Source organism: Epinephelus lanceolatus, chromosome 17 (genome assembly GCF_041903045.1).
Source record: "Epinephelus lanceolatus isolate andai-2023 chromosome 17, ASM4190304v1, whole genome shotgun sequence".
NCBI classification, from domain to species: Eukaryota; Metazoa; Chordata; class Actinopteri; order Perciformes; family Serranidae; genus Epinephelus; species Epinephelus lanceolatus.
The window spans coordinates 16451814-16477270 of record NC_135750.1 but is presented as its reverse complement, the minus strand read 5'-3'; the positions used below and the strand labels follow the sequence as shown (position 1 = coordinate 16477270).

At 40.9% G+C, this 25457-nt stretch overlaps 2 protein-coding genes across 3 annotated transcripts in view; both read left to right on the top strand.

Annotated features, from left to right (window-relative positions):
- dachc (dachshund c) overlaps window positions 1-12958 on the top strand; it is a 30138-nt gene extending 17180 nt beyond the window's left edge. The window contains exons 5-11 of one of the 2 annotated variants that reach the window (XM_033612441.2): window positions 1417-1537; window positions 1661-1795; window positions 7818-8005; window positions 8631-8778; window positions 10783-10911; window positions 11086-11190; window positions 12395-12958. In XM_033612441.2, the coding sequence (XP_033468332.1) occupies window positions 1417-1537; window positions 1661-1795; window positions 7818-8005; window positions 8631-8778; window positions 10783-10911; window positions 11086-11190; window positions 12395-12432 (864 nt within the window). In that variant the 3' untranslated portion in view covers window positions 12433-12958. Of the gene's footprint in view, window positions 1-1416; window positions 1538-1660; window positions 1796-7817; window positions 8006-8627; window positions 8779-10782; window positions 10912-11085; window positions 11191-12394 lie in introns of both variants that reach the window. The other variant, XM_033612440.2, reaches the window with a different exon arrangement.
- Window positions 12959-16828: 3870 nt separating this feature from the next.
- Window positions 16829-25209, top strand: ubac2 (UBA domain containing 2). The gene is made up of 10 exons (XM_033612499.2): window positions 16829-17054; window positions 17493-17617; window positions 19549-19668; window positions 20071-20177; window positions 20664-20787; window positions 20917-20964; window positions 21417-21525; window positions 21919-22061; window positions 22245-22391; window positions 23511-25209. Exons 1-10 carry the CDS (start codon window positions 17024-17026, stop codon window positions 23616-23618), a joined length of 1062 nt encoding a protein of 353 aa, XP_033468390.1. The 5' UTR covers window positions 16829-17023; the 3' UTR covers window positions 23619-25209.
- Window positions 25210-25457: the final 248 nt, after the last annotated feature.

Below are 25457 nucleotides of genomic sequence, written 5' to 3'. Positions count from 1 at the left end.
TAAAAACTGGTAATTGTCTACTGGTGGATATCTGGACCGCTACCAGAATGTAATCAGTTGTTCTCTGGCTTGAGGCCAATCCCATATCTATTTATAAATATTTGAGATATCCTGCACATGGACAGAAACTCCGACTGTCCCAGCCAAGTTGCTACCTTTGCTTAAAAGCAGTCCTGTGTTTCAGACTAATTAAAGGAGGTTTGGAAGGATTTATTTATTGCCAAAAAATTCAGATTGTGGGCGTCAGTCCTTGCAGAGTCTAACGTTACACCATGTCCTCATCAGTAGCAGGAAGTACCATCTCCGGTCATAATTTTAACGATGCGGACCATTGTTTTTTTTTAAACACTGGGCTGAGTCCCAAAGATGGTTTATGAGGTGTATTGAAATGAGCGCCAAATTCTTCTGTAAACACCAGATTATGTAAAATACCATATGATGTTTCCAGGCCTTTCAACAATATGGTTTAATTTTGACTACAGGTGATTTGTGGATAACTCTGTTCTGCCCTACAAAGCTGAAAGGTATTTGGTCAGAATAATTTTAGCCCAGAAACTTTTTTGATACCAGTTTTACCATTTAAAAATTAATGTGCAATAAAAAAAATAGGATTTCTGAGACAAACTCTGGGTTGTAGAATCTGGCATCAGCATCTGCACAGATATAGTCTGTAAAGGTAAAGCTAGCTACCACAGGCTAGCCTTCACTTAATTGAAATGTAGGCCCACTTTATTTTACTTGTAGCACTCTACGTAATTGAAAAACATCTGTTTTAATGGGCATGGCGAAGGAATGATCTGCCTTAAGCCCCCTCTGATTGGCTAGTACTTGTGGCCTTCGTTGGTTGGGTTGGTTAGGTTTAGGGATGAAGCGTGAAATTGGTTAAGGGTATGGGTAAGCCAATCAGAGGCAGCATAATAAGCAATATTACAGGGGTAATGCCCCCCGCCGGCCCCTCCCTTAGATCCACCAATGAAGGTAACTACCATTAGTCTAGTGTAGCTTCGCAGAGTAGCACTAACTGGAATTCACCCAATGTGGTGTGCTATGTTTAAATCATATATTTAAATTGATTTTACTAAATAAAAGAAAGAGTAATTGAAGATAAAATGAAAGGCAGTAGATAGAGATGCACAGTCCCTGAATCCAATGAAGTACTAAGTATAAATAACCAAAATAAAGTTTATTTTCTTAAACAATCTACATACTGCATTTTCCTCTTGCACTCATCTAAGATTATCCCACCCAGAATTCAGTATCTACATCTACATTTAGGCAAAATAATCAGCCTCAAAGGCTTTAAAATAATAGCATAAAATACATTACAAACTTTATTTGTTACACAATTTTCTAGGAAAGTATTGCTCCCAAAGTAAACACACTATGTCACTATAATAAGTTTTTGTTGTTCGGTAGGAGCGAGTGCGTGACAGCCCCTCCCCTTCTCCCTCACTGGAGGAAGCTCAGATGTCATCCAATCACAGCAGCAGTGTGTCAAGCTCCCCGTCTCACACAGAACGCACTGCGGAAAACACACGTACGTATATTTAACAGTGTAAAAGTGTTCTCACAAAAATTAAGGATGCTGTAGCAGTGATAGCACCTGTGAAAATTTTCTAAGTTATAATCTCTTTGACTTTTCTTTGTATTTTCATTTCAGACCCACATGATGACGGCCTGTCATCAAGTCACAATGTGCTGGGGCACTCACCTGGTGTGGTGCACGGGGCCAGAGAGACAGATGTGACCTCAGTGGATTACAGCAAGGAGAACAAGAGGGGCCACAGCGACAGAGGTAAGACACACTGTTACTTTAATACAGCTTGAGTTGGCATTGGATCAGGTCAAGCAGAACTTTCATCTTTAAAGCAACAAAATTAGACTTTCATTTTGTGTTTATTTTGGTGGCTCCTGTGGACAAAAGCCATACTGTTTCCATGTGCACCACCAACTCGTGTGGTAAGGATCATGATCTGGTTAGCGCGTGCATTTGTTTCAGAGGCGAGTGAAAGAAGACGTTAAGAACTTATTTTTAATACTATTTTTCTTTTTTAAACACAGCTGTTTGCAAGATGAATAAATGACATACTATATCTATTTGTAAGATTAATAACCGTAATACGACTAGGTGGCAGCCTCTTGGGCTGAAAAATGAAGCCAACGTGGAAATGCCAGAAACTGCAGTTCCTTGAATGGCCACTTGAGGCTGGCTCCAGAAGTGAGTTAATCCCCATAGACCTCCAATGTTTAAACACCCAACTGCAGCAGAAATGAACATCTTTGCAGCCTGCTACAAAAAATAGTTTGGTCTCTGTGGCTAGTTTACATTCATGACAACTGTACAGGGATGAATTTTCATATAATTCACTTGTCTACATTTTTTTAAAGCTTAAAGTTACGCATAATTACATATAGAGCTTTTTGAGTGTCGACAGGCCACAGTTGGTCAGATCCACCTCTCACCCAAATATGGTCACTTGTGGCTCCAAAAAAACAAGATGGTGACCGCAGAAATGCCAAACTTGAGGATTCAAAATGGGAGCCCACAAACCAATGGTTGATGTCACAGTAGCTGTGTCTTTTGTTTTATACATCTATGAATATGTTAAAGTAAACTTTGTTTGAGCTACCAATGTAAATTCATATATTGATGTTAAACAATGTCTCGCAATATATTACATACCTATCAAGGAGGATGAGGGCCAATTAAGGATTGGTTTTGAATCCTCTCAAATCCTGCAGTTCTCTCCATCTGTTGCTGATCCTGCCCCAGTATCAGCCATAACCACAAAATATAATGTTAAAAAAAAAATTTCTCTGAAGAGAAATGTCCTCCTGCTTTCTTTTAAGTGGCTGACCGTACTACTCACTGCAAACTTTGCCTGGGAAAAGTTATACATGGGTTCTTTAGGTCTTGTGCTGTAAATCGTTTAGTCTGATTTTGCAGGGAATCAGATCCAGGGAGAGACATTAAGAGTAACTGTACAGAAGTAGGCAAGTTTTCTCGCTGATGTTCTGGTTTGCTTATATAGGTCATATAGAGTCATCACATTTAAATGTAATTTTTAACTTGTGTTGTCTGTAGTCTCATTTTATAAGTAGCACAAACTGTCTGACGTTACTCGAATGTGTTGGATGACAATGTCAGCTTCGCTTCAGAGGTCAAGTTCTTGCTGTTTCCGAGAATGTCTTGTTCCAGTCATCAATCATTTAATGATTATTAATGAGTAATGATTATTTCTCAGACAAATCAATCACCTTTAAACACAGTCAGTCAATACAGTAAAACAAGCACTCAGTTTCCATCCAATCCATCCATCTCTGTCATCATTTACACTCGGTGGATTTAAACACTTGTGGCAAGTGTGTGATGGTTTATTTAACACTATTTATTTTAAAAGGCTTTATGACTGTGTGACAAGAAGGAAATATCTCAGTAACAGGTCGATAAGGATTCACTGTCTTCTCTCCTCCTCCTCTCCTCCTCACTGTCGGTGGCCCCCCCTCGGCTTCCCGCGGAGAGCAAAGACAAATAATTCTGCAAAACAGGGCTCCATTAGACCAGGAAGCAGTGTTACATTAGCGAGCCATTTGCCGGGCCGCGGCCTAACGAGCCAGGCGGCCTCCCGCGCTCTCAGCTGGACCTCATCTGCATAACGACCGCCTCCCTGTCGTTAGGGCCCGCGTTGCCACGGCGCTGCAACGTCAGTTGTTTGGTTCTCTCTGTCAGGGAGGTTTGCATTAGCTTAATGAGGACTGCTCAAGGACAAACAGTCAGCAGAAATCTACAGCGAGAGAGGGAGAGGGAGAGAAACGGAGAGTTTGTATGTGTGTGCACGCGCCTGTTTAAATGTATTCTAATACTGAATCACATTATTCAGTAATCGAATCTAAAAATCACAAAGGCCTCCCAGGTAAGGTTTCAGACGCTGTCAGGTATCTGTGAACATATTGACAAAACAGTGATGGCACCAACAACGTGAATGCCATGCATCACACATCGCATTTATGCAATTGATTTCCAATTGATTTTGCTGCATGCAAATGAAACACATGTACATTTGCTGGATTGCAGGCTTTTGTGTTTCGACCTACAACATCACAAGATAGGTTTATCGTGGATTGAACAGAGTTTCAAAGAGCACTTCAGCGCTGTCATTCTGTCAATCCATTGTATGATAATCTCTGAGAGTGTGTGTGTGTGTGTGTGTGTGTGTGTGTGTGTGAGTCAGTTTTGGCTGTGTGTGCTGTTTCAGTGGTCTTTGAACAACGTATCCATGCAGCAAAGATCAGAGGCCATCCCTGACACCTCACTCCCATTAACCAAACATCAGCAGAATTTTATTCTCTGTCTGTCTCTCTCCTTCTCTTCCTCCCTCCCTCCCTCCTGTTCTCTTCCGCTGACTGGCAGTCTTCACGTGGTGAAGTTCATTAGCCCTGGGGACGGGTGGGAGAGGAATAAGAGAGGGGGGAAAAGAGAGATGAAGTTGGGAGAAAAGAGAAAAACAGACAGTGACCTTGGTTAGGGAGATGGGTAAATGATCAAACGAGTTGGCAGCCATGTGTGTGTGTGTGTGTGTGTATCTATGCCAAACGTGTGTGTGTGTGTGTGTGTGTGTGTGAGTGTGAGGTAAAGTAGGCGTAAAACAGTAACTCAATAAAGGATCAGTCACATCCAAGGAGCCTGGGGAGCCCACGCTGCTGACTGCGCACTTCAGCGGCTACGAATGTGTGTGTGTGTGTCTGTATGTGAGCCACGGGAGTGTAGTTGGATGCCCTCCGCTGAGCTCGCCAGCACCTGCTAATTACCTTTCTCTACAGAGCAATGCTTTTAGCAAGAAAGAGGGAGAAAGAGGAGGAGGAGGGGGGAGTATTGCTTCTCATCTGTGAAACACCTTGAATGTGACAGTTGCCAAGACGTGAGGCCGAGGCGGAGTAGGGGAGGTGGGTGGATTTGGAGCAGAAGATGCTGTGGTCAGCTAAGTGGAGAAAACACTGTCATTTGTCACAGACAGAGAAAAGTGCCAGATATCACATCGCACATTCACACTCGTCTCTGCTCCAGTAACCGCTGGACTCCCAGGACGTCTTCGTCCTCAGTGGCTCGGATGACAGTAAACGCGGAAAGTGAGCAACTGCCTGATGTGGGGAGGAAGAAAAAAAATGCAGAAAATGGCTAATCTTCATCTCCCCTACCGTCATGAATCGGGAACACGCAGTTCTCAGGTTTACAAACAGATGGTCATCCATAATGCAGCTTCTTAGCTGTTTTTATGGGAGATGTCAAGCTGTGATGCATTATCAATAGGCAGAGTGCCATCTAATAAAGGGTAACCACATTTTCAAAACCCCAAACCAGGACTTTCGTGTATGTGTACACACACACACACACACACAGTAATTAGTTTAAACACCTATTTGCTGTTGGGCTTGATATGTTTACAAGACATTAAGTAAATGTATAAGTAAGCTATGAATTACAGAAATTTGCATTCAGCCTTGATTACATATGTTGCTGGAACGATGATCTGTGTGCAGGTTTGAAACAAACATGGCACCTGAATGCTTCAAACAATCTATTAAACAGGAAATACTTGTATGTTGGTGGTGGAAACTGCTCACTGCTTAGTCAGTGACACAGGGAAAGACCGTATGTAAACTTAATTTACACAACACTGTTCAAGACAGGAGGGAATAAAGAAAAAGAAATCCCTCTTGTTCCTGCGCACGTTGAATGTGCTTATTGTAAGATGCTTTGCACAACAGCATCTGTCAGATTATTATAATGTAATATAAAGAGTCGACAATGTATAAAAACAAAGATTCAAAACGGAACACAAAATATTTAGTTGTAAGAGCAAGAAAATGCTGCATTCATGTGTTCTCCAGTGGTCCCATTTCCCATGTTGGGAAGTTGTTCTTCCAACTTTGGTGTGTTCATGAGCTTTATAATGTGGGAACAACATGGAAGCTAAGATGTGTTATATTTTCTTGCTCATAGATTTAAAACAACATACTGATAACAGTTTAAGCTTCATATTACAGAGTGATTTTGGCCCAGACTTGTTGGTGCACCAGTACGTCCCCAAAAACTATTAAATATTGATGTACCTGACTAATGCTAATAAATAACTTCGCTAACTAACCTAGGTCACTCTACGTGGACTCTAGATACAACCTAACACCATGTTACAAATCACATCTTTATAACCATCAACCGAACATTCTTTTATAAACCATTACTGTGTCTCAAATCACATACTTCCGTTAGTACACTTCCATGTAGTATACTATGTGCACTATGCACTAGTGCGCAAATTCCGACAGGGTAGTGTCTCAAACCAAACATTGCTGTTGTGCACTCACTGGAAATGACGACCGCAGAGCTAGCTAGTTAGAAAACTAGCATTAGCATTCGCGTTATCGTTTGTGGTACCAAATCATTACAGACTGCTAAATTAACCCAATAAACATACTGCTGTTATACAACAGTATAGTGGTGCTTTGTGCAAAAAACACATGTATTTGTACAATGCAGCGATATTCACGGTCGCACAGTCCTCGGCCGCCATTTCCAGTTTGAAAAGTGGTCCCTCCCCCTCCACTACATAGCCAAGATGGTGACCATTGAGGGCGAGAAGTGTCCATAGTTCCACACTCAACTTCTTGACTGTTTTGAGTGCACCATCCGGGTACTCATAGTACACTGCATTTTTCCATACTTCTCAGTGTGAACACACGTATGCACTCAAAATATTAAGCGTAAGTACAGAAGTACGCGATTTGAAACACAGCACATCAACTTGACAACAGGTGTGCCAAAATTTTTACCTACAAGAATGTAAGTAAAGACAAAGGAAACAGGTAGCACTGAAGATGCGGTACATACCACAAAACAAAGCATCACTCCTTTGCAGAGCTATAATCACTATAGATTCACTGTACATTTAAAATTAAACCCCAAAAAAGACCAAAGCAGTAATGTTTGGTCCATCTGACTTCCCTACGCTGCCCTATGCATGTGGCTCTCATCCCAAGCCCATCTGTTCCTACTGAATATATTGGTCCTGAATTACCTGAATAGTTAAAACAGGTCACAAATATGTACTTTCTTTCGTTTTTGTTTTTTTTTGTCTTTTCTTTTTTTAAGGCCAAGTTTTTCCTAAAACAGCTGGGCACTGTATTGTTCCGCACACATAAACAGTGCATTTTATGGGGAGTATTTTCAGATTTGGTGCACTACAGAGTAATTACAACCAGAGCTGCAGTGATTAATCAATTAGTTGTCAACTGTTAAATTAATCGGCAGTTAATGTGATAATGGATTAATCGGTTTGAGTAATTTATCAAGGAAAAAAAGTCAGAATACTCTGATTCCAGCTTCTTACCCGTGAATATTTCCTGTTTTCTTTACTCCTCTGTGACATTAAACTGAATATCTTTGGTTTGTGGACACAAGACATTTGAGGACGTTTTCTTTGGTCTTGGAAACACTGATCGACATTTTTTAACTACTTTCCCATAATTATACAGAGCAAACAATGACTCAAATGAAAATAATAGTTAGTTGCAGCGCTGTAACAGCAGAATGGTGTACGTGAGAACGACTCATAAATAACAGTGCTCATATTAAGGGTAATGAAGGAATATGTCACCCAGTGCAACAGTGTGGAGTCAGCTATAGAATCAGGCATTGTTGGTTTTGGTCTCTTCATGGGAAGAAAAATATAGAATAAGTCTGCAAATATTAACTGTAAACCCTTTGTGTTAATCTGATTCAGCTGAGGAAACATGAAAATGTCTCTCTGCCCCTCCAGATAGCAGCTCCATGGCCACTCAGACAACCAGGGAGAGCTGTGATAGACAAGTCTACCACAAACCCCCGTCAGGCTGCGAGAGGGTATCTTACCCCGCGGGACAGAAGCTCCCAGCAGGTCTCCACCACACTCCCTTCATCTTCCCGGAAGGCTTGTCCTCCATAGAGACCCTGCTCACGAACATCCAGGTGAGGCTCTGCCGGGGCTTTATTATTATTATACTCTGAGATGAATAGGAAGGGAGATGAGCCACTCTTTGGGATTTCCTGAAATGGTAAATAGCAGACGTGGCAGACATTTAGGATGTGCGGTAATTGGGATGGGCGTGTGCTGACCTGCTTCTCAGATTTTACATGTCTTTGTTACAGCAGTGTCACAATGAAAGCACTCACAGGCTGGGGTTTCTCAGAGAGGGAAAAAAAGGCATGTTTTTAACCTCATCTGACCCTGATGTGACGGCACTTAGCATGTAGTTAAAAGATCAGCGTTGACTTTGATGAGGTTAAAATGAGATTTAATTATTTTTTTTCTTTTCCTGCCTGAGTAAATCCAGGAATTATACACCTGAGTAAAACATTAGACCAAAACATTGCCTGAGGAGGAGCCGCATTTTTTGTGATCTTTCTGTGCTCTTTTTTTATACTAACTCATTTTAAATGATCTTAATCTGGAAAGTTTAAAAGCAAACCTCCTTTGTTAAAGTGATATGAAAACAGATATATTTTCTCAGGATTAGCTGAAGTAAGGCTCCTCTCTCTTGGGTTTCTGATCAGCGTGTAACCTGTTGATGTGTGCCTGTGTGTCTCCAAGCAGGGTCTGCTGAGGGTCGCCATAGAGAACGCCCGGGCGCAGGAGAAGCAGGACCAGATGGAGAGGACGGAGCTGAAGATGGAGCTGGTCCGAGAGAGGGAGCTCAGAGAGACTTTGGAGAGACAGCTCAGCATGGAGCAGAAAAACAGAGGTAGACTGCATCACATCAAACATCACGAACGCTATTGTAGGGAGGATGTGCTCAAGTAAACTTTACAGAAACATCAGAACCAACTGTCGGTGTTAATTTAAGATCCCTACCTGAAAGTTATTCTAGTTGGCAAATGTTGATTGAAGTGTTGTTTTACCCTCATCCAGAGCTACTATACATCTGTGTTACATTTTCCCTGGTGAGTATCTGTACACTGGCATGGTGTTGATTCTTACATCTAAACACCGACAACTCTCCTGTGACAAACCTGTCAAACCTCCTCTGTGAATGCAGCCAATTTAAGATCATGCACAGTACTATTAAACTGTGAGCAAGGAGCATATCGGCCTTATTTAGCAACTAAAATCTCACTGAAACCACAACAAGCTCACAATGCCTTCAAAGCCCCTCAAATCTCTTGATGTAAAGATCTGAGAAGATCAGGGAGCAGAAACAAATTCCTACATCAATAGATACAAACTGCGACAACTATAAAAATAATAGAAGCGTATGAATAATATGATTCACTAGAGTTGTTCCAATACCCATACCAGTATTGGAAGTGCCTCGGTACTGCCTAAAATGCTGGCTCGGGTATCAGCAAGTAAGCAAGTCTATGCACTGTTTATGGTACCACAAAATCTATAAATAAACTTTAAAGAAGTTTCACACGCAGATAAAATGGCAGTATTCCTGGAAATCAATTCGTCTTTGCTCTAATACAGAAGCCTACACAGGAAGTTGTGCTGTGCAGCCACTGGCAACTCATGTTTTAGAGCAGCGAAGAAGATAGTGTAACATTAGCCGTTAGCATAATGACAAATTAAATAATAAAAGACAATTGTATGGCATTCATTCTCTGTATGATCTTTTTCATGTCCTACAAAGGGTACCTGAGCCATGCCATACAACATTAAAAGCAATTATTTCACATCCATACAGAGTTAGTTGTACACAGATGTTAATTTTCTTAATTTTTTTTTTTTAGGGCTGTCAAGCAATTAAAAAACTAATCTAATTAATTAAATGCTTTGTGATTAATTCATCTAAATTAATCACATGCATCAACTTTTGCTGAAAAAGTATTTTAAAAAAATGTTGTTTCAGGGCATCGGTTGCTTAGTGGATAGAACCGGCGCCCCATGTGCAAAGACTCCATCCTTGCTGCAGTGGCCCAGGTTCGATTCCAGCTTGCGGTCCTTTGCTGCATGCCGTTCCCTCTCTCTCTACTCCTTTCGCTAAACTGTCCTATCCATTAAAGGCAAAAAAATGCCCAAATAATAATCTAAAAAAATAAAATAAAATTGTAAATTCAAATGAATTTTGACAGATGTGTCGTAGTAAAGCTGCTGGGTTTTGGACACAATAGTCCCCCTGTCCTCGACCACTGAAACTGGTCTGCAGTCCATTGCAATCCATTTTGTGAGGGAGTTAGTCAGTCGGTCACAGGTAGACTTACTCGGTTTGTGTCTGAACACCTGGTTGAGTGTGGCTTGACGAGGCTGGCTGCTAGTGCTAGCATCAGAGGCTGTGCTAGCTCGGACCTCCGGGTTTGCTGCTAAATGCTTTGAGTTGAGGTGATAATTCAGGCTTTCAGTACTCCGATGGTATGAAAATTCCTTACTGCAGAAACTGCAGAGGTTGGTGCTCCTATCAACAGTTCCATCTGAGCATTTTTCAAATTTAAATGTTCCATTCATGGGGCCAAGCAGCATCGTGTCGTCTGCCTCCAACATGTGACAAAGCCACGGTGGCCTTCAAAGACTCACCGGGTCAAAGGTCACCACAGAAGGCGATTAATCACCTTTAATTTTCTTAACATGTTTAATTAACGCTTTATTTTTGACAGCCCTAATTTTTTTTTTTTTTTTTTTTACAACAATGGTACCAGATTGGAACTTTGTATCAGATGATGCACAAGTTTACGTATCGGAATCGGTATCGGGAAAGAAGGAATGGTATCGGAACTTACTTTGTGATCTTTTGTCCTTCTTCTCTCTCCAGTTCTGATCCAGAAGCGCCTGAAGAAGGAAAAGAGGAGTAAGAGGAGACTACAGGAGGCCTTGGAGGAGGAGGTCAAACTGCGCGATCAGGCCGAGCACACCCTGCTGCACACCACCAACACACACACAGGTACAGGCGCAGCAACTCTTCTGACACTCTCATAAATTTGTCATGTTTTTTTGTCTGAGCTCTAAGTTTTGTAATTTTCATATTAAATGTCACCAAGCCTTCGGTGCAACACGGCCCCGACTGTTCATTTGCCTCTAATTAAGTGTCTTTATTAATTAATGACCAAAACTACAGGCCATCAATCATCGGCGGCCCCTCCTCACACAGAATCCGTGACCCAGGACGTGGATGGGAGCAGTCACGATGACAACAGGCTGGACACCAAGGCGACAGTACAAGGTACAGGTGTCCGGTTAACAAACACTGCTTCATCGGTGTGGAGCAAAAACAAGCTTCATATTCGGACGAGTAAAAAAAAGGGTGTAGTTGTGCAATTATTAGACAGAAAAGAGTGAAGCAGAGTGAAGTCATGAAAGGAAATGAAGACAAACAACAATTTCAAATTATATTTTTATTCCTTTCTCTATGAAAGGAGCTGCATGATCTTTTAAATGTGAGTATAGTTTTTTAAAAAAGCAAAGATTCGTGTGACAACATTTGTAAGGACGCTGCACCAAGTGTGTGGGAATCATTTACTTATTAACAGTGGTAAATCGACTGACTACAAAACGCCATTTCAATGTAAGAGCTGTGGAATAAACAGTGATATACCTGCTGCTGGGGGTTTATTTAGCTCCTATCAACTGAGCAGGGACAACAGATTTCATTATCACTCACTGCTTTTGATGCTTAACTGACCGGTCGACTGGAAGGGTTTTCAAAGATTTCACAGCGAGACCGCTCCTGAGAAGTTGAACAAAATTAAATGAAGCATGAGGCAGTTCACTGGGGCTACCATTTTAATGGAGATGGGCGTTTAATATATTTATTTTGCCAACATTATTGTCTTCACAGGGATAGATTAATGAGAAAATCCCACATGTAACGTCTTAAATAGACAGAAAAAGAAATGGCCGTGATCTCTAGCCCGGCCTCATCAAAAGAGTGCATGGTTCCAGCCCACCTCTGCTCCGCGCCGTGCCAGGACCGCCGTACCAGACAGCGTGCTTGTTCAAAGCCAATTTTTAATTGAATGTCAGTGAAGCAAGAAGAGAACTGGCCACTAATTAACGGCTGTCTTAATTGTCCTCGTGACGAGTTTGTTTGGACATCATTTGCATAATTAACACCCAGTAATAAATCATTTAAAGGGGAATTGTCTGTCAGGCAGCAGGGCAGGATGTGGTTCCTTTGTGCCAGGAAGTTTTATCGCCAAAAACAGGGATCAGGGGCCGAAAAACACTTTCAACTGAGCCTTACTTAATAATGATCTTTTATTAATGGTCTTTGGTCAGGGTTTTATGGGACCTTGTTCAATATTTATATGAATGAATTTATAACGCGCAGCATTTGTCCTCCTACTGTTACCTAAAGGATCTAAATTCATTACAACTTATAAATTATGGTTGTGTTTCATTAGACTGGATTTCTCTCTGTGTTTCAGAGGGCCGAGTGTTCCTGCAGACCACTGGGATGTACTGAAGACCAGACGGAAGGATGAATGGACGGACGAATGGAAGAACAGAGTGACGACGATTCCTCATTTACGAGAGATACAATTGACAGGCATGCTCGGTCGCGCGGTTGCATCTGAGATACACATCTCCGCCTCCTCGAGAGGACTCCCCCTCCACCTCAAGGGTGACATTTGAACTTTCCCATCGCTCTCTCGTTTAATTTATTGCATTTATCACAGAATCTCGGCCGTAGTGGGAACAGTACTTTATTCCGATGATGTGTTTGACTGTGTTTCTTTCAATCAAGGTTTTTTAGATCCTAGATGAAGATGACCATAGTTGTTTTTTTGTCAGTGCTGTTTATCTGGACACAAGTGATGAATATAACTTGTAACAGAGTTGTGTACATATATATAGTCATCATTTTTTTGTTATTATTATTATCACAAAAACATAATGGCATGTTGTACAGTCAGTACATGACCTGTATTGTGTATGTTATGCAGTAGTGCAGTTTGACAATACAAACAATACAAATCCTTTTTATTAAATGGTGTCAGTGCTTCGTCCTTTATTTTAAATGTGCACCTTTCTATGTGAAAAGATTTCATATATATATATATATTGCACCTATCTGAAATGTGGATTTCTGTTATAGTCTAATGGTACAGGAAACCCTTGAGACTTGCTCTGTGTGTGTGGAGGAAGGGAGGGTCCCTCTGCTTGCATGTCTTTACACATGCGAGGGAGGGGGGAGTGATGTGACATTGATTCTTGCACCATCTCCAAAAAACATACACGTAAGTATTGACAGAACGACAGGAAGGTGGTGAGCAGGGTCACATGTAAGCTGTCCTTTGGTGAAACATGATGACGATGCACTCTCTGTGGCTGCACTCTTTTTTTCATCACGTTTCTGTCTCAGGATGAAGAGGAGGGTGAGAGACTTTAAAAGCTAAACGTGGGTCGAGAGCAATTTAGTAAATGTGTAGGAAGATAATTTTGATTAATTGATTTCCTTTTTTTATTTATTTATTTCTGTGTCATGCACAGGAAGTGCCCACCCCTCATGGATTTGCAAGACATTAAAAGTACAGCTGCAATGGTCAAACATTTCATTTAATTACAAAATTACGGGTCATTTTACAGCTCGGTCCGAAACAAATATATTTTGCCTTTTCTCCTGATAAAATCTGCTACGGAAAAGGTTCAATTCCTGACACACAACTCAGGTTTTTTTGAGTCATCCAGCCAAAAAAAATCCATATAAATGAATGATATGTTACTTTATGTCTTTGTAGACAGGACTGTAAAGCAAAAACTTCATCCTCAATATCACAGGAAAAAGAATTATGTTAATAAAGAACAGACATTTTTGCTGTGCTTTTTTTTTATAGTCTTCGCCGGCCAAATATTAGCACTGCAGAAGATGGAACTATATCTAATTAAACTAATGAATAATATTTTCAGACTCGTTTTGGATTGCAACCCTGAATATGTCTGGTAATATAAATCAATTGTAGCTCAACTTGTAATTTTCAATAAGTATTTCTGCAAATGTGAAAGCATCATCATCTGAAATCAAGTGTTTTATGGCAGTGAAAGCAAAAAGTGTGTGGCTAGAGATGTGCAAACTACACCAAGTGTTCCTCGACTGAAGCAGAGGGCAAATGAATTAATATGTAATAAATTATGCAAGGGGTCGAGGATCACAAATGCTGTTGAACTCTGATTGTTTAGAAATATTTGAAGCAGATAATTTCCTCCTCGGTAGATGCTCGGGATCCTAATTGGCAAGTGATAGTAAGTTTCCCAAAGTAATAACATCCCACATTGTTCTGAACCCATTTGTTGTGCCCAAAAAAATCCTTGAAGTAGGCCAGATTTTGCTCATGCAACCTTGTGTAAATGTGCAGTGTGCCATTTCCTGGACACAGGCAGATAAGCTGTGATGCAGGACTAAAACAATACCTCTGTTATAAGCAATTCTTCCTGAATACAGAGTGGCTGACAAGTGAATAGCAATGAGTCACATAAATGAATGTGTGAATGAGTCATCAGCTTTTCAGATGACCACCTCAGAGGCTGTCTTGACTAAAAAGGTTTGTGACTTCATTCAGCACCGCTCTACTCTTTCACGCTGCCTTGTATCTCTCACACACACAGACACACACACGCACACATCCCTCACAATTCACCGAGTCGCATTGTCCTGCCGAGAGATGTGTAATGGAAAAGATAAATGGAGGATAAAGCTAAGGTGACAGGACTGAGCATGCATGTGCATTTGCATGTGCGTGTGTGTGTGTGGTGCCCGTGTGTGTGTACTGCACAACAGACCAGCAAACCATCTGCTCATCTCCTCTTAATGAACAAAGCAAACAGCAGGAGTCAAGGCTGTCTCCAAATCTGGAGTCTCTTTATTGGTAAGCACACACAAACACACACACACACACACATACGCACATCTCTGCGCTATTTAATCTGATTATCTTTGATTGAGAACAGGGGCAAAGCAACCTTTTTAGACCTCACTCCTACATCAGTGACAGAGAAGGTCTGAAACACAATTAGCAAGCTGTTCCTGAGCTCTGCTTTGCAGTCACATCTGACCACAAGCAGCCAAATAGACCTAATGGATGGGAACTAACCAATGGGAACTAACACGCATGCTGCATCTGTGGATGATGGGGAAATGCAACACTATTAGACAGCTGTTCGCCATATCTTTTCAAATGTACTTGGACGTAACATAAGCATTGGATCAATTGGCTCAGAAGCAATCACAGCCAGGCATGAAGGTATACACACAGTTTGACGTGAGGAAAACTGGCAGCCTGCAGTGCAAGACAAAGCCGGGCCTCTGCAAAGGAAGTCTGGGCCTTGACAAGATATGACTCTGTGCGCATAAGGCCAAGAGGACCATAAGAAAAAGCCATTAATCTGGACTTTGTGCAGTCACATCCTGCTCAAGGCCCCGAGGATAATTAACACTGTTACCTCTCTGTCAGAAAGCTGACCACATGGCTTCAAGACATGAAACACTCCCTGTCTGCTGCGTCCGTGCATATCTAACCCATGAACACATATTACACACTGAGCAAATGGTCATAAATGGCAAAGATTAAACATTATTAGGCCAGCACTTCAGGGCCTGAGAATACCCTGTCTGAGGTGCATCAGATAACAGCAGGGTGGCATCGTGGGTAAGGAGACTGCCCTTCATCAGGAGGATCATCTGGCTGCAGCTTCCCTGCTGAAATGCCTGTGAGCAAGACACTAAATCCCAGCTGTAGGGGTGCTGCGGGAGTTAGATCAGTGGTTCTCAACCTGGGGGTACAGACCTCTTGGTGATCACAATGGCTGCAGATGGAGATGACCCTGCTCACACTGGTGGGTGGGAACTAGATCTGCCAAATACTGTTTTACAGGTTCGCTTGAGATAATTTGCTGTCCTCCATTTTAATACATATTTTTTCTTTAGCTTCTTTTAATCTGTTTCTGATATGACTTATCATTTTCCATTGACTTCACGTTTTCATTTTTTATATAGTTTGCTTGTTTTGTTCCCCGCTTTGCTTTGAAATACATTATTAGTTTAGTGGTAGTATTACATTATATTACACATAAACTATTTAAGTGATCCTTTAATCTAAAGTGACTTACAACAAGTGCATCAAATCACATGGTTACAACCCAAAAATTGCAAGAATCATGTACCTATCAACTTCAGCAAATATGCTGAACTGCATCAAGTGCTGCATTTAAAACAATAAGAGACAGAGGGGAAAAAAAACATATTTCTATTTTATTTTATTTTATTTTTTTGCATTTAATTTAATTTGATTTAAATTTATTTTATTTTATTCTGTTTTATTTTATTTATTTTATGGGTAAGGGTGGCAGTCTGCATGAATATCTATTTTTTATTGTGACTTGATTTTTTAAAATTTATATTTTGTTTTTATTTGTTTACTGTTTTGATTTGTTGCTACTTTGCTTATCATTATATAATAATTATTATTATCATTATTATTATTATTATTATTGTTGTTGTTGTTGTTGTCATAATATTATTGGTGGAAGTATTAGTAGTAATAGCACTGCAGACTTAAATTAATTTTCTTTTTTTTAAAATTGTATTCATCATCTTAAATTACCGTATGATGACTTTTATTAGTAAAATAAATGTGATAAATTAAATGGAAATGGTTTTATTATTAAGTTGCATTCCTTTAGAAACTGATTACAGAAATAACTTATCCGTATTCCTAAATATCTGCTGTTCCTTCAGCATTAAAGTATTTAAGACCTTCATAGAAATGCGGTGTTTATAATAAGGTTATCAGTAAAATTGTCTAGTGAGCGTCATCTCGTCTTTAACGTGGAACAACAGCGCCCTCTACAGTCCAGTTCATTATAACGTCAGCGGACCGCGAATTAACACCTTTTGGTCTTCTCGGGCTCCTGTAGCAGATCCCCTTCCCCTTCTCTCTTTCTGTTCACAGTCACAGCATGGACCCTTTCTCCAACTTTATTTCGGTGTTTGAGTGTTAGTTTCCCGTTGCCTTTGGATTAACGGCCATCGTCTGGATTCCGTGAACCACCTGGACACCATGTTTACCACCACCGGCTCCCGGGGCCTGTGTAAGTACCCCGGATCCGCCGTTAAGCGACTGCCGGGTTGTTGCATTCCTCTCACCGCTTCCCCCTGTCAGTTACAGCGGTAACGGCTAGCTTAGCCAACGGACGTTAGCATTGTGCTGTCATTCATTTACCCGAGGCAGTTTCTGTCAGTTACAGCTGCGTTTAATTAATTAACAGCATATGTGTTGCTTCACCATTTAGTCGATATGTTCAGCTAAGATGTCATTGTTAATAAAAATAATAGAAATTAGTAGAAAGAGTATCTTCTGACTAGCTAAACATCATGCTAATTCATGGTAACGTTACTGTCTGCCCTGCCTCCATATACAAATTAGCCGTTTCTCTGTCTTCAATTATACCGTCACATATGCAAAGCTGCCTCCTTGAGAAGACGACAGTGTCACTGTTTAGTTGTAAATGTGTGTGTGTTGTCCACAGACAAGGCTCCTCTGTCTAAAGGCCTCCTGCTGGTTCTCAATGGGCTGACTGTGATGCTCACCCTGCTGCCACAGTACCAAGAGCTGTTCATGTACAACCTGCAGGCTGTCACACAGCAGCACCAGGTATGTCTCCAACAGCTGTATGTGTGTTAGTGTGTGAGACACAGAGGTGAAGAACTAAGAAACAGCACCCAGTGTCTCCAGATAGTGTGTGTCACTGGGTGCCACACTCTTATCACAGAGTGTTTACCTTGGAAAGACATTAATCATCATCAAGTCTAAAGTTGCAGCGATATACCAGTTTGAAGGTATACCATGATATGAAAGTTGTTGGTACCTTTGCTTATCTACAGTATTGAAAAAACAATGCAACTGGATGGAGAATCTGACCTTTATTTTATTTATTTTCAAAGCGTAAACTTTTTACACATAGGTCCATTAAAAAAATAGTTTAAAGTTTCAATTAGAGGAACAAGGTGTTTGAAACCATAATAATTTTTGAGATGGTTATTATACCATGAAAATCTCATATTGTTACAACCCTAATCAGGACAAGAGTTTTCACCAGGATTCACTTTGGCTTAGACACCCAGTCCAACAACAAGCAATTTTTTTCTAAAAAAAGCTTTTAAATCAGAGAGACCTGAGGAGCGTCGTTGACAGAGTGCCGGAAAAATTGATGCATTTTAATGTTATCTACAATGGTGACACTGCAAAGACCCAGGACAATAGAAGAAATTCACAACATCAGTTGTTTGTGATCAAAACTGGTGGTAGCATCGACTGAAGAAAGAGTCAAAGGTCACGGGCCAGAGGAGAGTGTGTGGCTGGAGAAACATCAAGCCTATTTAAATCTCAGGCCCTAACCCTGACCCTTAAAATTCTTACAATAATGACAAGAATTTCCTCTTACAGTTAAGACTAGTTGCTGGTAAAGATAAGTTATTCACAAAGCATCTTAGCCTTTAACAGAACTCCTAAGGTTCTTAGACTCCTAAGCAAAAAATGTGAGGAGTAAGGAGGAGGACTTTTAAGAGGCTTGAGAGTTTAAGAAGCAGAGCATAAAATGGTGGAAAGACAAAGAGGTAGGAGAAATAACGCTGAATGACAGTGAGTTAATTAAACATTTCAGATTAAATCGTTCATGGATGTTTGTGCTCAATCTCATTCGAGATGCACCCACAACTCCAAACCAATGCAATTACGTTATTACCCCAGAAATAAAGTGATCTCAGCACTAAGATATTAGGCAACCAAAAAGAAATGTTACAGTGCAGCAGTGATGACTTGGGTCTGTCTCAGCCTTTCATCAGCAGGGTGATTACACAGACAAACACAGTGCTTTCACAGTCTCATATTGTGACGCAGTTCATTTAGTTTCCACTGGGTGACCACACTTTACAGGCTCTCAAAAGAGCTTTGAAAGAATGCATCATACCTAGCAACAGTGTCAACCGCACCTCCTCACTAAGGTAAATGTTTCTGTCCCTTTCTTGCTCAGAGGTGCTCTGAGAATTTTCCTGAGTCACTCCTAATCTAGGACTCCTTGCTAGAAATTTTAAGGCTAAGCTAGGAGCTCTCTGAGAGTATGGACCGTTTCATTGCTATTCTGTTGCTAGGGCAACAGCTTTGGTCCCTGTTTACTTCCTGTCAGCGTCTGCATTAACATACATTCAAACAGGAAATACAAAGGGACCCATTTAGAATGTTTATGTTGTCCAGTTTGAAACGGACTATTCTCAGAATGTGTGTGAATACAGCCCCTGATTTTTTTAACATAGACAGGGATTACACTTCCACCCCCCATATATAATCATCTGTTATCACATGACTTCACTACCACACTGTGGTGACGTGATGCAGTTGAAAGCTCTGAAAAAAGCCATTAAGTGGACTTGATATTTTGTTGTTAAATTTTTTTAAAAATGATTTGAAGTTTGTTGTTTTTAGGTGGATCAGATATGTGACATATGTATGCTGTGTTATTCAGAAAAGGCATCAGGACACAAAGTTGTAATGTCATCATTCTTCCTCTGTGCTCCCTTGCGCTGTAGGTGTGGAGGTTGTTGTGCGGCAGGCTGGTCTGTCTAGATGTGAAGGACTCCTTCTGCAGCAGCCTGCTCATCTACAACTTTAGAATCTTTGAGAGGAGGTTTGGCACCAGGAAGTTTGCCGTAAGTACCAAAAACCATTTATAGATGAATACGTAGATATCAAATTTATTGAACTTGCTGATATTCTTAGCCAAACTAGATTCTCCCAAATCAAGAATGAAACGATTTAACGTGATGAGTTTCCACTTTATACTCCAGTTACCTTCATAAACGAAAGCAAAAAAATTTGTAACAGAATTATAAGTATGATCATCAGAATCACCTGTGTATCATGTTTCAGGGAAGAGTAGACACAACTTCCTCATCTGGCTCAAAGCAGTTCTCACTTGCCTGCTTGCTGTGTAACTGACACTGACTTTATGTTTGTGAAAATGTAGTGAAATGTTTGAAGGCATGAAGAAGGCTTGTTTGCTATGCCTGCATTGTTCCAACAGTCATATACGGTGCTCTTTTTACTCCTAGTCCTTCCTGTTGGGAACCTGGTGTCTCTCTGCGCTGATGGACTTCCTGCTGGCTCAGGCTTTCCAGTTTCTGTTTGACTATGAGGTGGAGGAACTGCCTGCAGGACTGTGAGTAGTACATGCCAAGCTTTTTAGTTTTATGGACACTGAGGATCCTGCAATAAAAATATGAATACCCTGGCATTTAGCTTTATGATGTGTGGAAAGAAGCAATGCACAAATCATGTTTCCCTTAAGTAGAAAATCTTCATTTTTCACCTCCACATATCACCATGTAAGCCTCGGGCAGTATCCATTTTCTTCATTTCTTAATCCCCTGCCTGCATTATAATTGAGTATACGGTATTTAGATGGTGGTGGACTGTGACAGCAGCATTCAGTCCACCTCCACAAAAGGAGGGAAATAAAATGGCTGGACAGACTTGGTCAAATAATAAGATTAGGTTGTTGTTTAAATAAGTGAGATGGTAACGTAACGATTTCAAAAACCTAATATTGTCTTTCCCAGTTTGCCTGAAATATTACCACTTCTGCCAAATATCAATTTATTTTTATGTTAATGTCTTCTTGACTTTTCCATTTCTCTGCTCACAGGCTCGCTCCAGTCTTCTCTCTGTTTGTGCCTTTCTACCGGTTGATCCCCAGGATGCCGGTCACCCAGGTCCTGGGTCACCTCCACATTACCAACAAGTCTCTGGTCTACATAGTAGGCTTGCAGGTAAGCCTGTGTTTTGCTCATTTGGGGAAGTAAGTATCTGTTTTGCTTTCTCTCCATGAATTTTTTAAAATCCTCACTGGTCTTGTCCTCATTGTTTCTGTCTTCCTCTCTTATCGTTCTGTGGTGCAGCTGCTGACTTCAAGCCCCTTCATGTGGCTCCTTGCACTCAGTGGCCTGGTGAGTAGCCAAATTCATCTTGTTATTTATGTGTATCCAGGAAGTGTATCGGTATTAAAAACAGCAATATATAATTTATGACTAGTAGGAGGCACATGGGGTGATTGTTGAAGTTGCACTCAGCATGTGTGTGGGCCAGAAAATCAAAATAATAAGCTTTTAGTGGCTAAAAAGTTTTGCAAAGATGCAGGTTGTGAGCTGTCATTTTACGTAAGTATTTTAATTCATTGTAATATTGATTAATACAGGTTTTGCTTTGACTTCTATACTATATTATTACATATATTATTTATTTGTCTTTCGTATGCCATTTCAATGTTTTCTTTATGTATTTAATGTATTTCTGTGCCCCTTTAAAGCACTCTGAATTGCCCTGTGTCTGAATGGTGCTCTATGAATAAACCTATATACACACACTATATTTAATTTCCATTTATCAATGTGTCTTTCAGATCTCAGGCGGACTGTACCACTCCAACATCCTCTGGTTACAGAAGCTCCTCTTTGTGCCCGCCTGGGTGTCTTGTATTGGACGGTATATTCTGGAGCCCGTCTTCTCAAGTGAGTCCAACCGTTAGTAATCACATACACAAATCCTGCTCAAATCCTTTTGCACAGCGACTAGCGTTGCAGGGCCCTGACGTGGAGTTGTTGTCTGTCTCTTTTAATTAAGGAATATTAATATTTGTACGTTTAAGGCCTTTGAGCAGTGCTGTGATGCAGAATGACTTAGGATTTTAACACAGGCTACATTCTTCTTCATATTTTTTAATTTTATTTTCCATTAATAAAATGGAGGAAAAGTAAAATCATGGTTTGCTGTGCTTATAATTAGACTAAAGTCAGACTCATGTTCCCAGTTTTATAGACATCACTCATTAGCAAACAGGATATTATTATAAAAATAATCCTGGTTACTGCTTTGTAACGTTGTTAACGTCTGTGGTCATCAAGGCTCCCAGCCGAGCAGTGAGACACCCCTGGGGATGGGTGCCACTCTGGACATCCAGAGGCAGCAGAGGATGGACATGCTCGACCAGCAGCTACTGCTGGCCCAATACAACGAGTCCAGGAGGAACGCCAGACAACAGCAACAGGTAGGAGACACACACACACAGAGACTTATCGCAGCACAAATGCACACACAGACCTCTCCACAAATAGACATGTCACAACTTGATTAACTTTAAGAGTCAGATGTCAGTAATGACAGTTGTACTATCTGTTCAGTCTCTACATAAAGTACTTGATTCTGCCTGGATGTGTGTGTGTGTGTTTAGTCTGGGTTGTTACAGTGGACCAGGTTATTCCCCTCCCTGAGACACAGAGGGCAGAACCGACCTCCAATGCAGCCCCGCCCCCAGGCTCAGTCACACCCTTCTACACAGTCGGCTCTATTGGACAACTCTCCTGTCGCAGAGGAGCAGGTGGGTGTTTGTGTGTTTCTGTGTATTGCTCCTTTCCCCACTGAACAAAAAAACACTTACACCCAACATCTGGCTTTTGTCTTTACTGGAAAGGCAACAATCCCCTTTCACTCTTGAGACAAATGACTCTGCATTAGTCATGGGTATTTATCTGCTCCAGGCTCTGATTGGCAGTGATGAAATATGACTCCTGAGTGGACATGCTAATCATTGCCTATTTTGTGGCATGCCACCAGAAAATGCTGTCTGTCCCCATCCAAGCAACGCTCAAACATTGCTCCGAATTAGTCAACACCAACTTTAAATGAGAGATAGAATTAGTAACAGATATAATAAAGAAGTAATCGCTGTAAAGCCCAGTTCAGACCAAAGATTTGCGACAAGGTGAGATCCAACAGGCAACTACTTGCAATGCGCTGTTCTGCAACGTTATAAAAACCTGCCGTTTCACACCAATGCAACTAGATGAGATGGTGTTTCATTTCTATGCAACAACTCTCTGTACCTCCGTTCTGATTTGCAGCTTTTCAGGTTTAGTTTGTGGCTGAATATAATTTGTAGCTTCTTAAAGTGTGAATGAAGATAGTGATAGTGAGATACTGGCTACAGTTGCATCTGTAGTAGTGATGAAACGGCAAAAAACAGAAACAAAACGAGCATCAAATGGACTGTATTCATGATAAATATACCACAATGATATAAGTAAGCAGCGCCAATTAGCAATGAGCAGCAGCAGAGACCCACCATCCGAGAGTAAAAAAAAAAAAGAAAATAGCATAAAGGGGCATATTATCTACTGGCAATGGGAAAGCAGTCTATCACGTAATTTTAGCAGGTTTTTCCCATGTTTAAAAAACCTGTATAAACGTGCTAGTTTTGGTGGAAAAGCGGTACAAGTTTCCTTTGTTCTATCTCCTTTCCTGTAGTGTTTTCAATCTTGGCGTAGTTGGTAATTTCTTCTTTATTACCAGGATGACTCAAATCTTCATAGATAGACAGACTGCTAACTCTTGTTCACCATAACATTCTCTGGCCCACCCACACTTAACATTTTCTGTTATGCAATACTCCCAGGTGATGATTTGTCTGCCATCTTAGCTGGTGTTTTTTGTCTCTCAGGTTGCACGGTTGGTGGAAATGGGCTTTTCCAGGATCGATGCCCTCGAGGCCCTCAGAGCTTCAAACAACGACATCAACATGGCAACCAACTTCCTCTTGCAACACTGAGAGCGAGAGCCCAGTGAGAGAAACAGAGGTGAATGAGGACAGAGAGAGAGAGAAAACAGGAGGAGAAGTAACCAAAGCAGAGGAGCAAATCAGAGAATGAGAGACAGAGAACGATGGAGAATTTGTACAGATAATCTGAAGTCGGCGCCGCTGCTTGCTGAAGCAGCCGCCAGGTCGACTCAACCTGAAACGAGCCCGATTACAGGCTGATTAATGAAGACGTGTGAAGCACAAAGTGGAAGACATTTGTGTCATAGCTTTCTGATGACCGTCGTAGTGTGAAACAGGCGTCGTTGCTCAAGGCAGACGAGTTTAACTCCTAGGGGTTCCCGATGAAAAAAAATATACAGAAACCAAACAGGAGTATTCAGCGCAGTGGAGGAAATGTAACGTGGGTTATTTCTTTAAAACAGACCTGATGCTGAAGCACACAAATCAGCTGAGATCTCACCGACCCTCCACAGGGATCCCAACTTATAACTGTGTGACATAGAGTTTTATATAACCCACTGTCATGTACTGCCACTCTACTTCCAAAATGGCTACTGTGTAACCAGCGTCTTAGACCCTGATAACTGGTTAGAGAGAAGTATGGCATGGAAAAGCTGCACAAGGTTTTTGAGTGAATGGGTGTTATATCATCTGTCAGGTTTCCATCTTGTACTAGGTAGAAGATTTCAGGCTCTTGGATAGGTTTTTGTTTTTCATTGAGACAATAGGAAACAGGAACACAGTACCTGCTGGAAGTCTGTGTTAAACTCCACGAGGAAGTGCAGAGGTCATGATTACAACTTTAGAATTTATGAGTAAGGAATCCGTGAACAATATAAACTACTTCACCACACAGTTGTTATGTCTTTATGTTGGCAGTGTTTCATGGAAGTAGCAGGGCTCAACCCTTTTCCTGCTTGAGCTGTTGTAACAAAGCCTGACTGACAGCTACCACAAGAGCCAAACTTCTTCCATTCGTAACTCCACAAGTACATCGTTGGTGACACAGCTATCTCAGGGTCTACGAGGCGACTTCTTCTGTTAATGACATAATCACATTTACAGACACGAGTGCCCGCACACACACTCACTCACACACACGCACAGTAGCCCTTCGAGGAGGTCACGTTTCACACCCTCGACTGCTTGTCGTCATTTCATGCACTCACTCCTCAAGGTTTTATTTATTCTGTCTTAACTGAGTCTTTTCTCCGCCAGCACACGTGTCTATGTCAAAGCAAGTCTTAAAAGACAGATGATATTTATTATGCAATATCATAACAAGAGAAATGTACGGTGACTATGCGCCGCATAGGAACGACTCTGTGTATATAAGCGTGCAAAACATTTTGTGCAAGAGAAGCGACATTGCAGCCACTATGTATTGATGTCAAAGACAGATGCTAGTTTTATATTTTGTGCGTAATAATATTGATAATATATGACCACTGAGATGAGTCTGTCATTTGTGTGTATGTATTTTTTAGAGTGATATACTAGCATATGGGTGTGATGAGGGAGTTGTTGCATGGACAACTTTTTGATGAACTGTAATGAATCATAATTGATCTGTGGAATAAATCATCACTTGCAGACTGAATCATTGGCAGCGCATAGGTATCATTATGACAAGCATGTGCTTAAGTGACTACAGTGATTCCTGTTTTGTTAATCACAATCCATATTGAGTTTGCTGACTGATCTTTTATCTTTAACCCTTTGAAACCTGAGCAAATTGGCTTGATTTCTTTTAAAAACATGGGAAGAAGGCAGTGAGCAACGAAAGAAGAAATGACCCCAAAAAAACTGTGAGAAATTAGTAAAAAGAGAAAATTAACAACAAGAAAA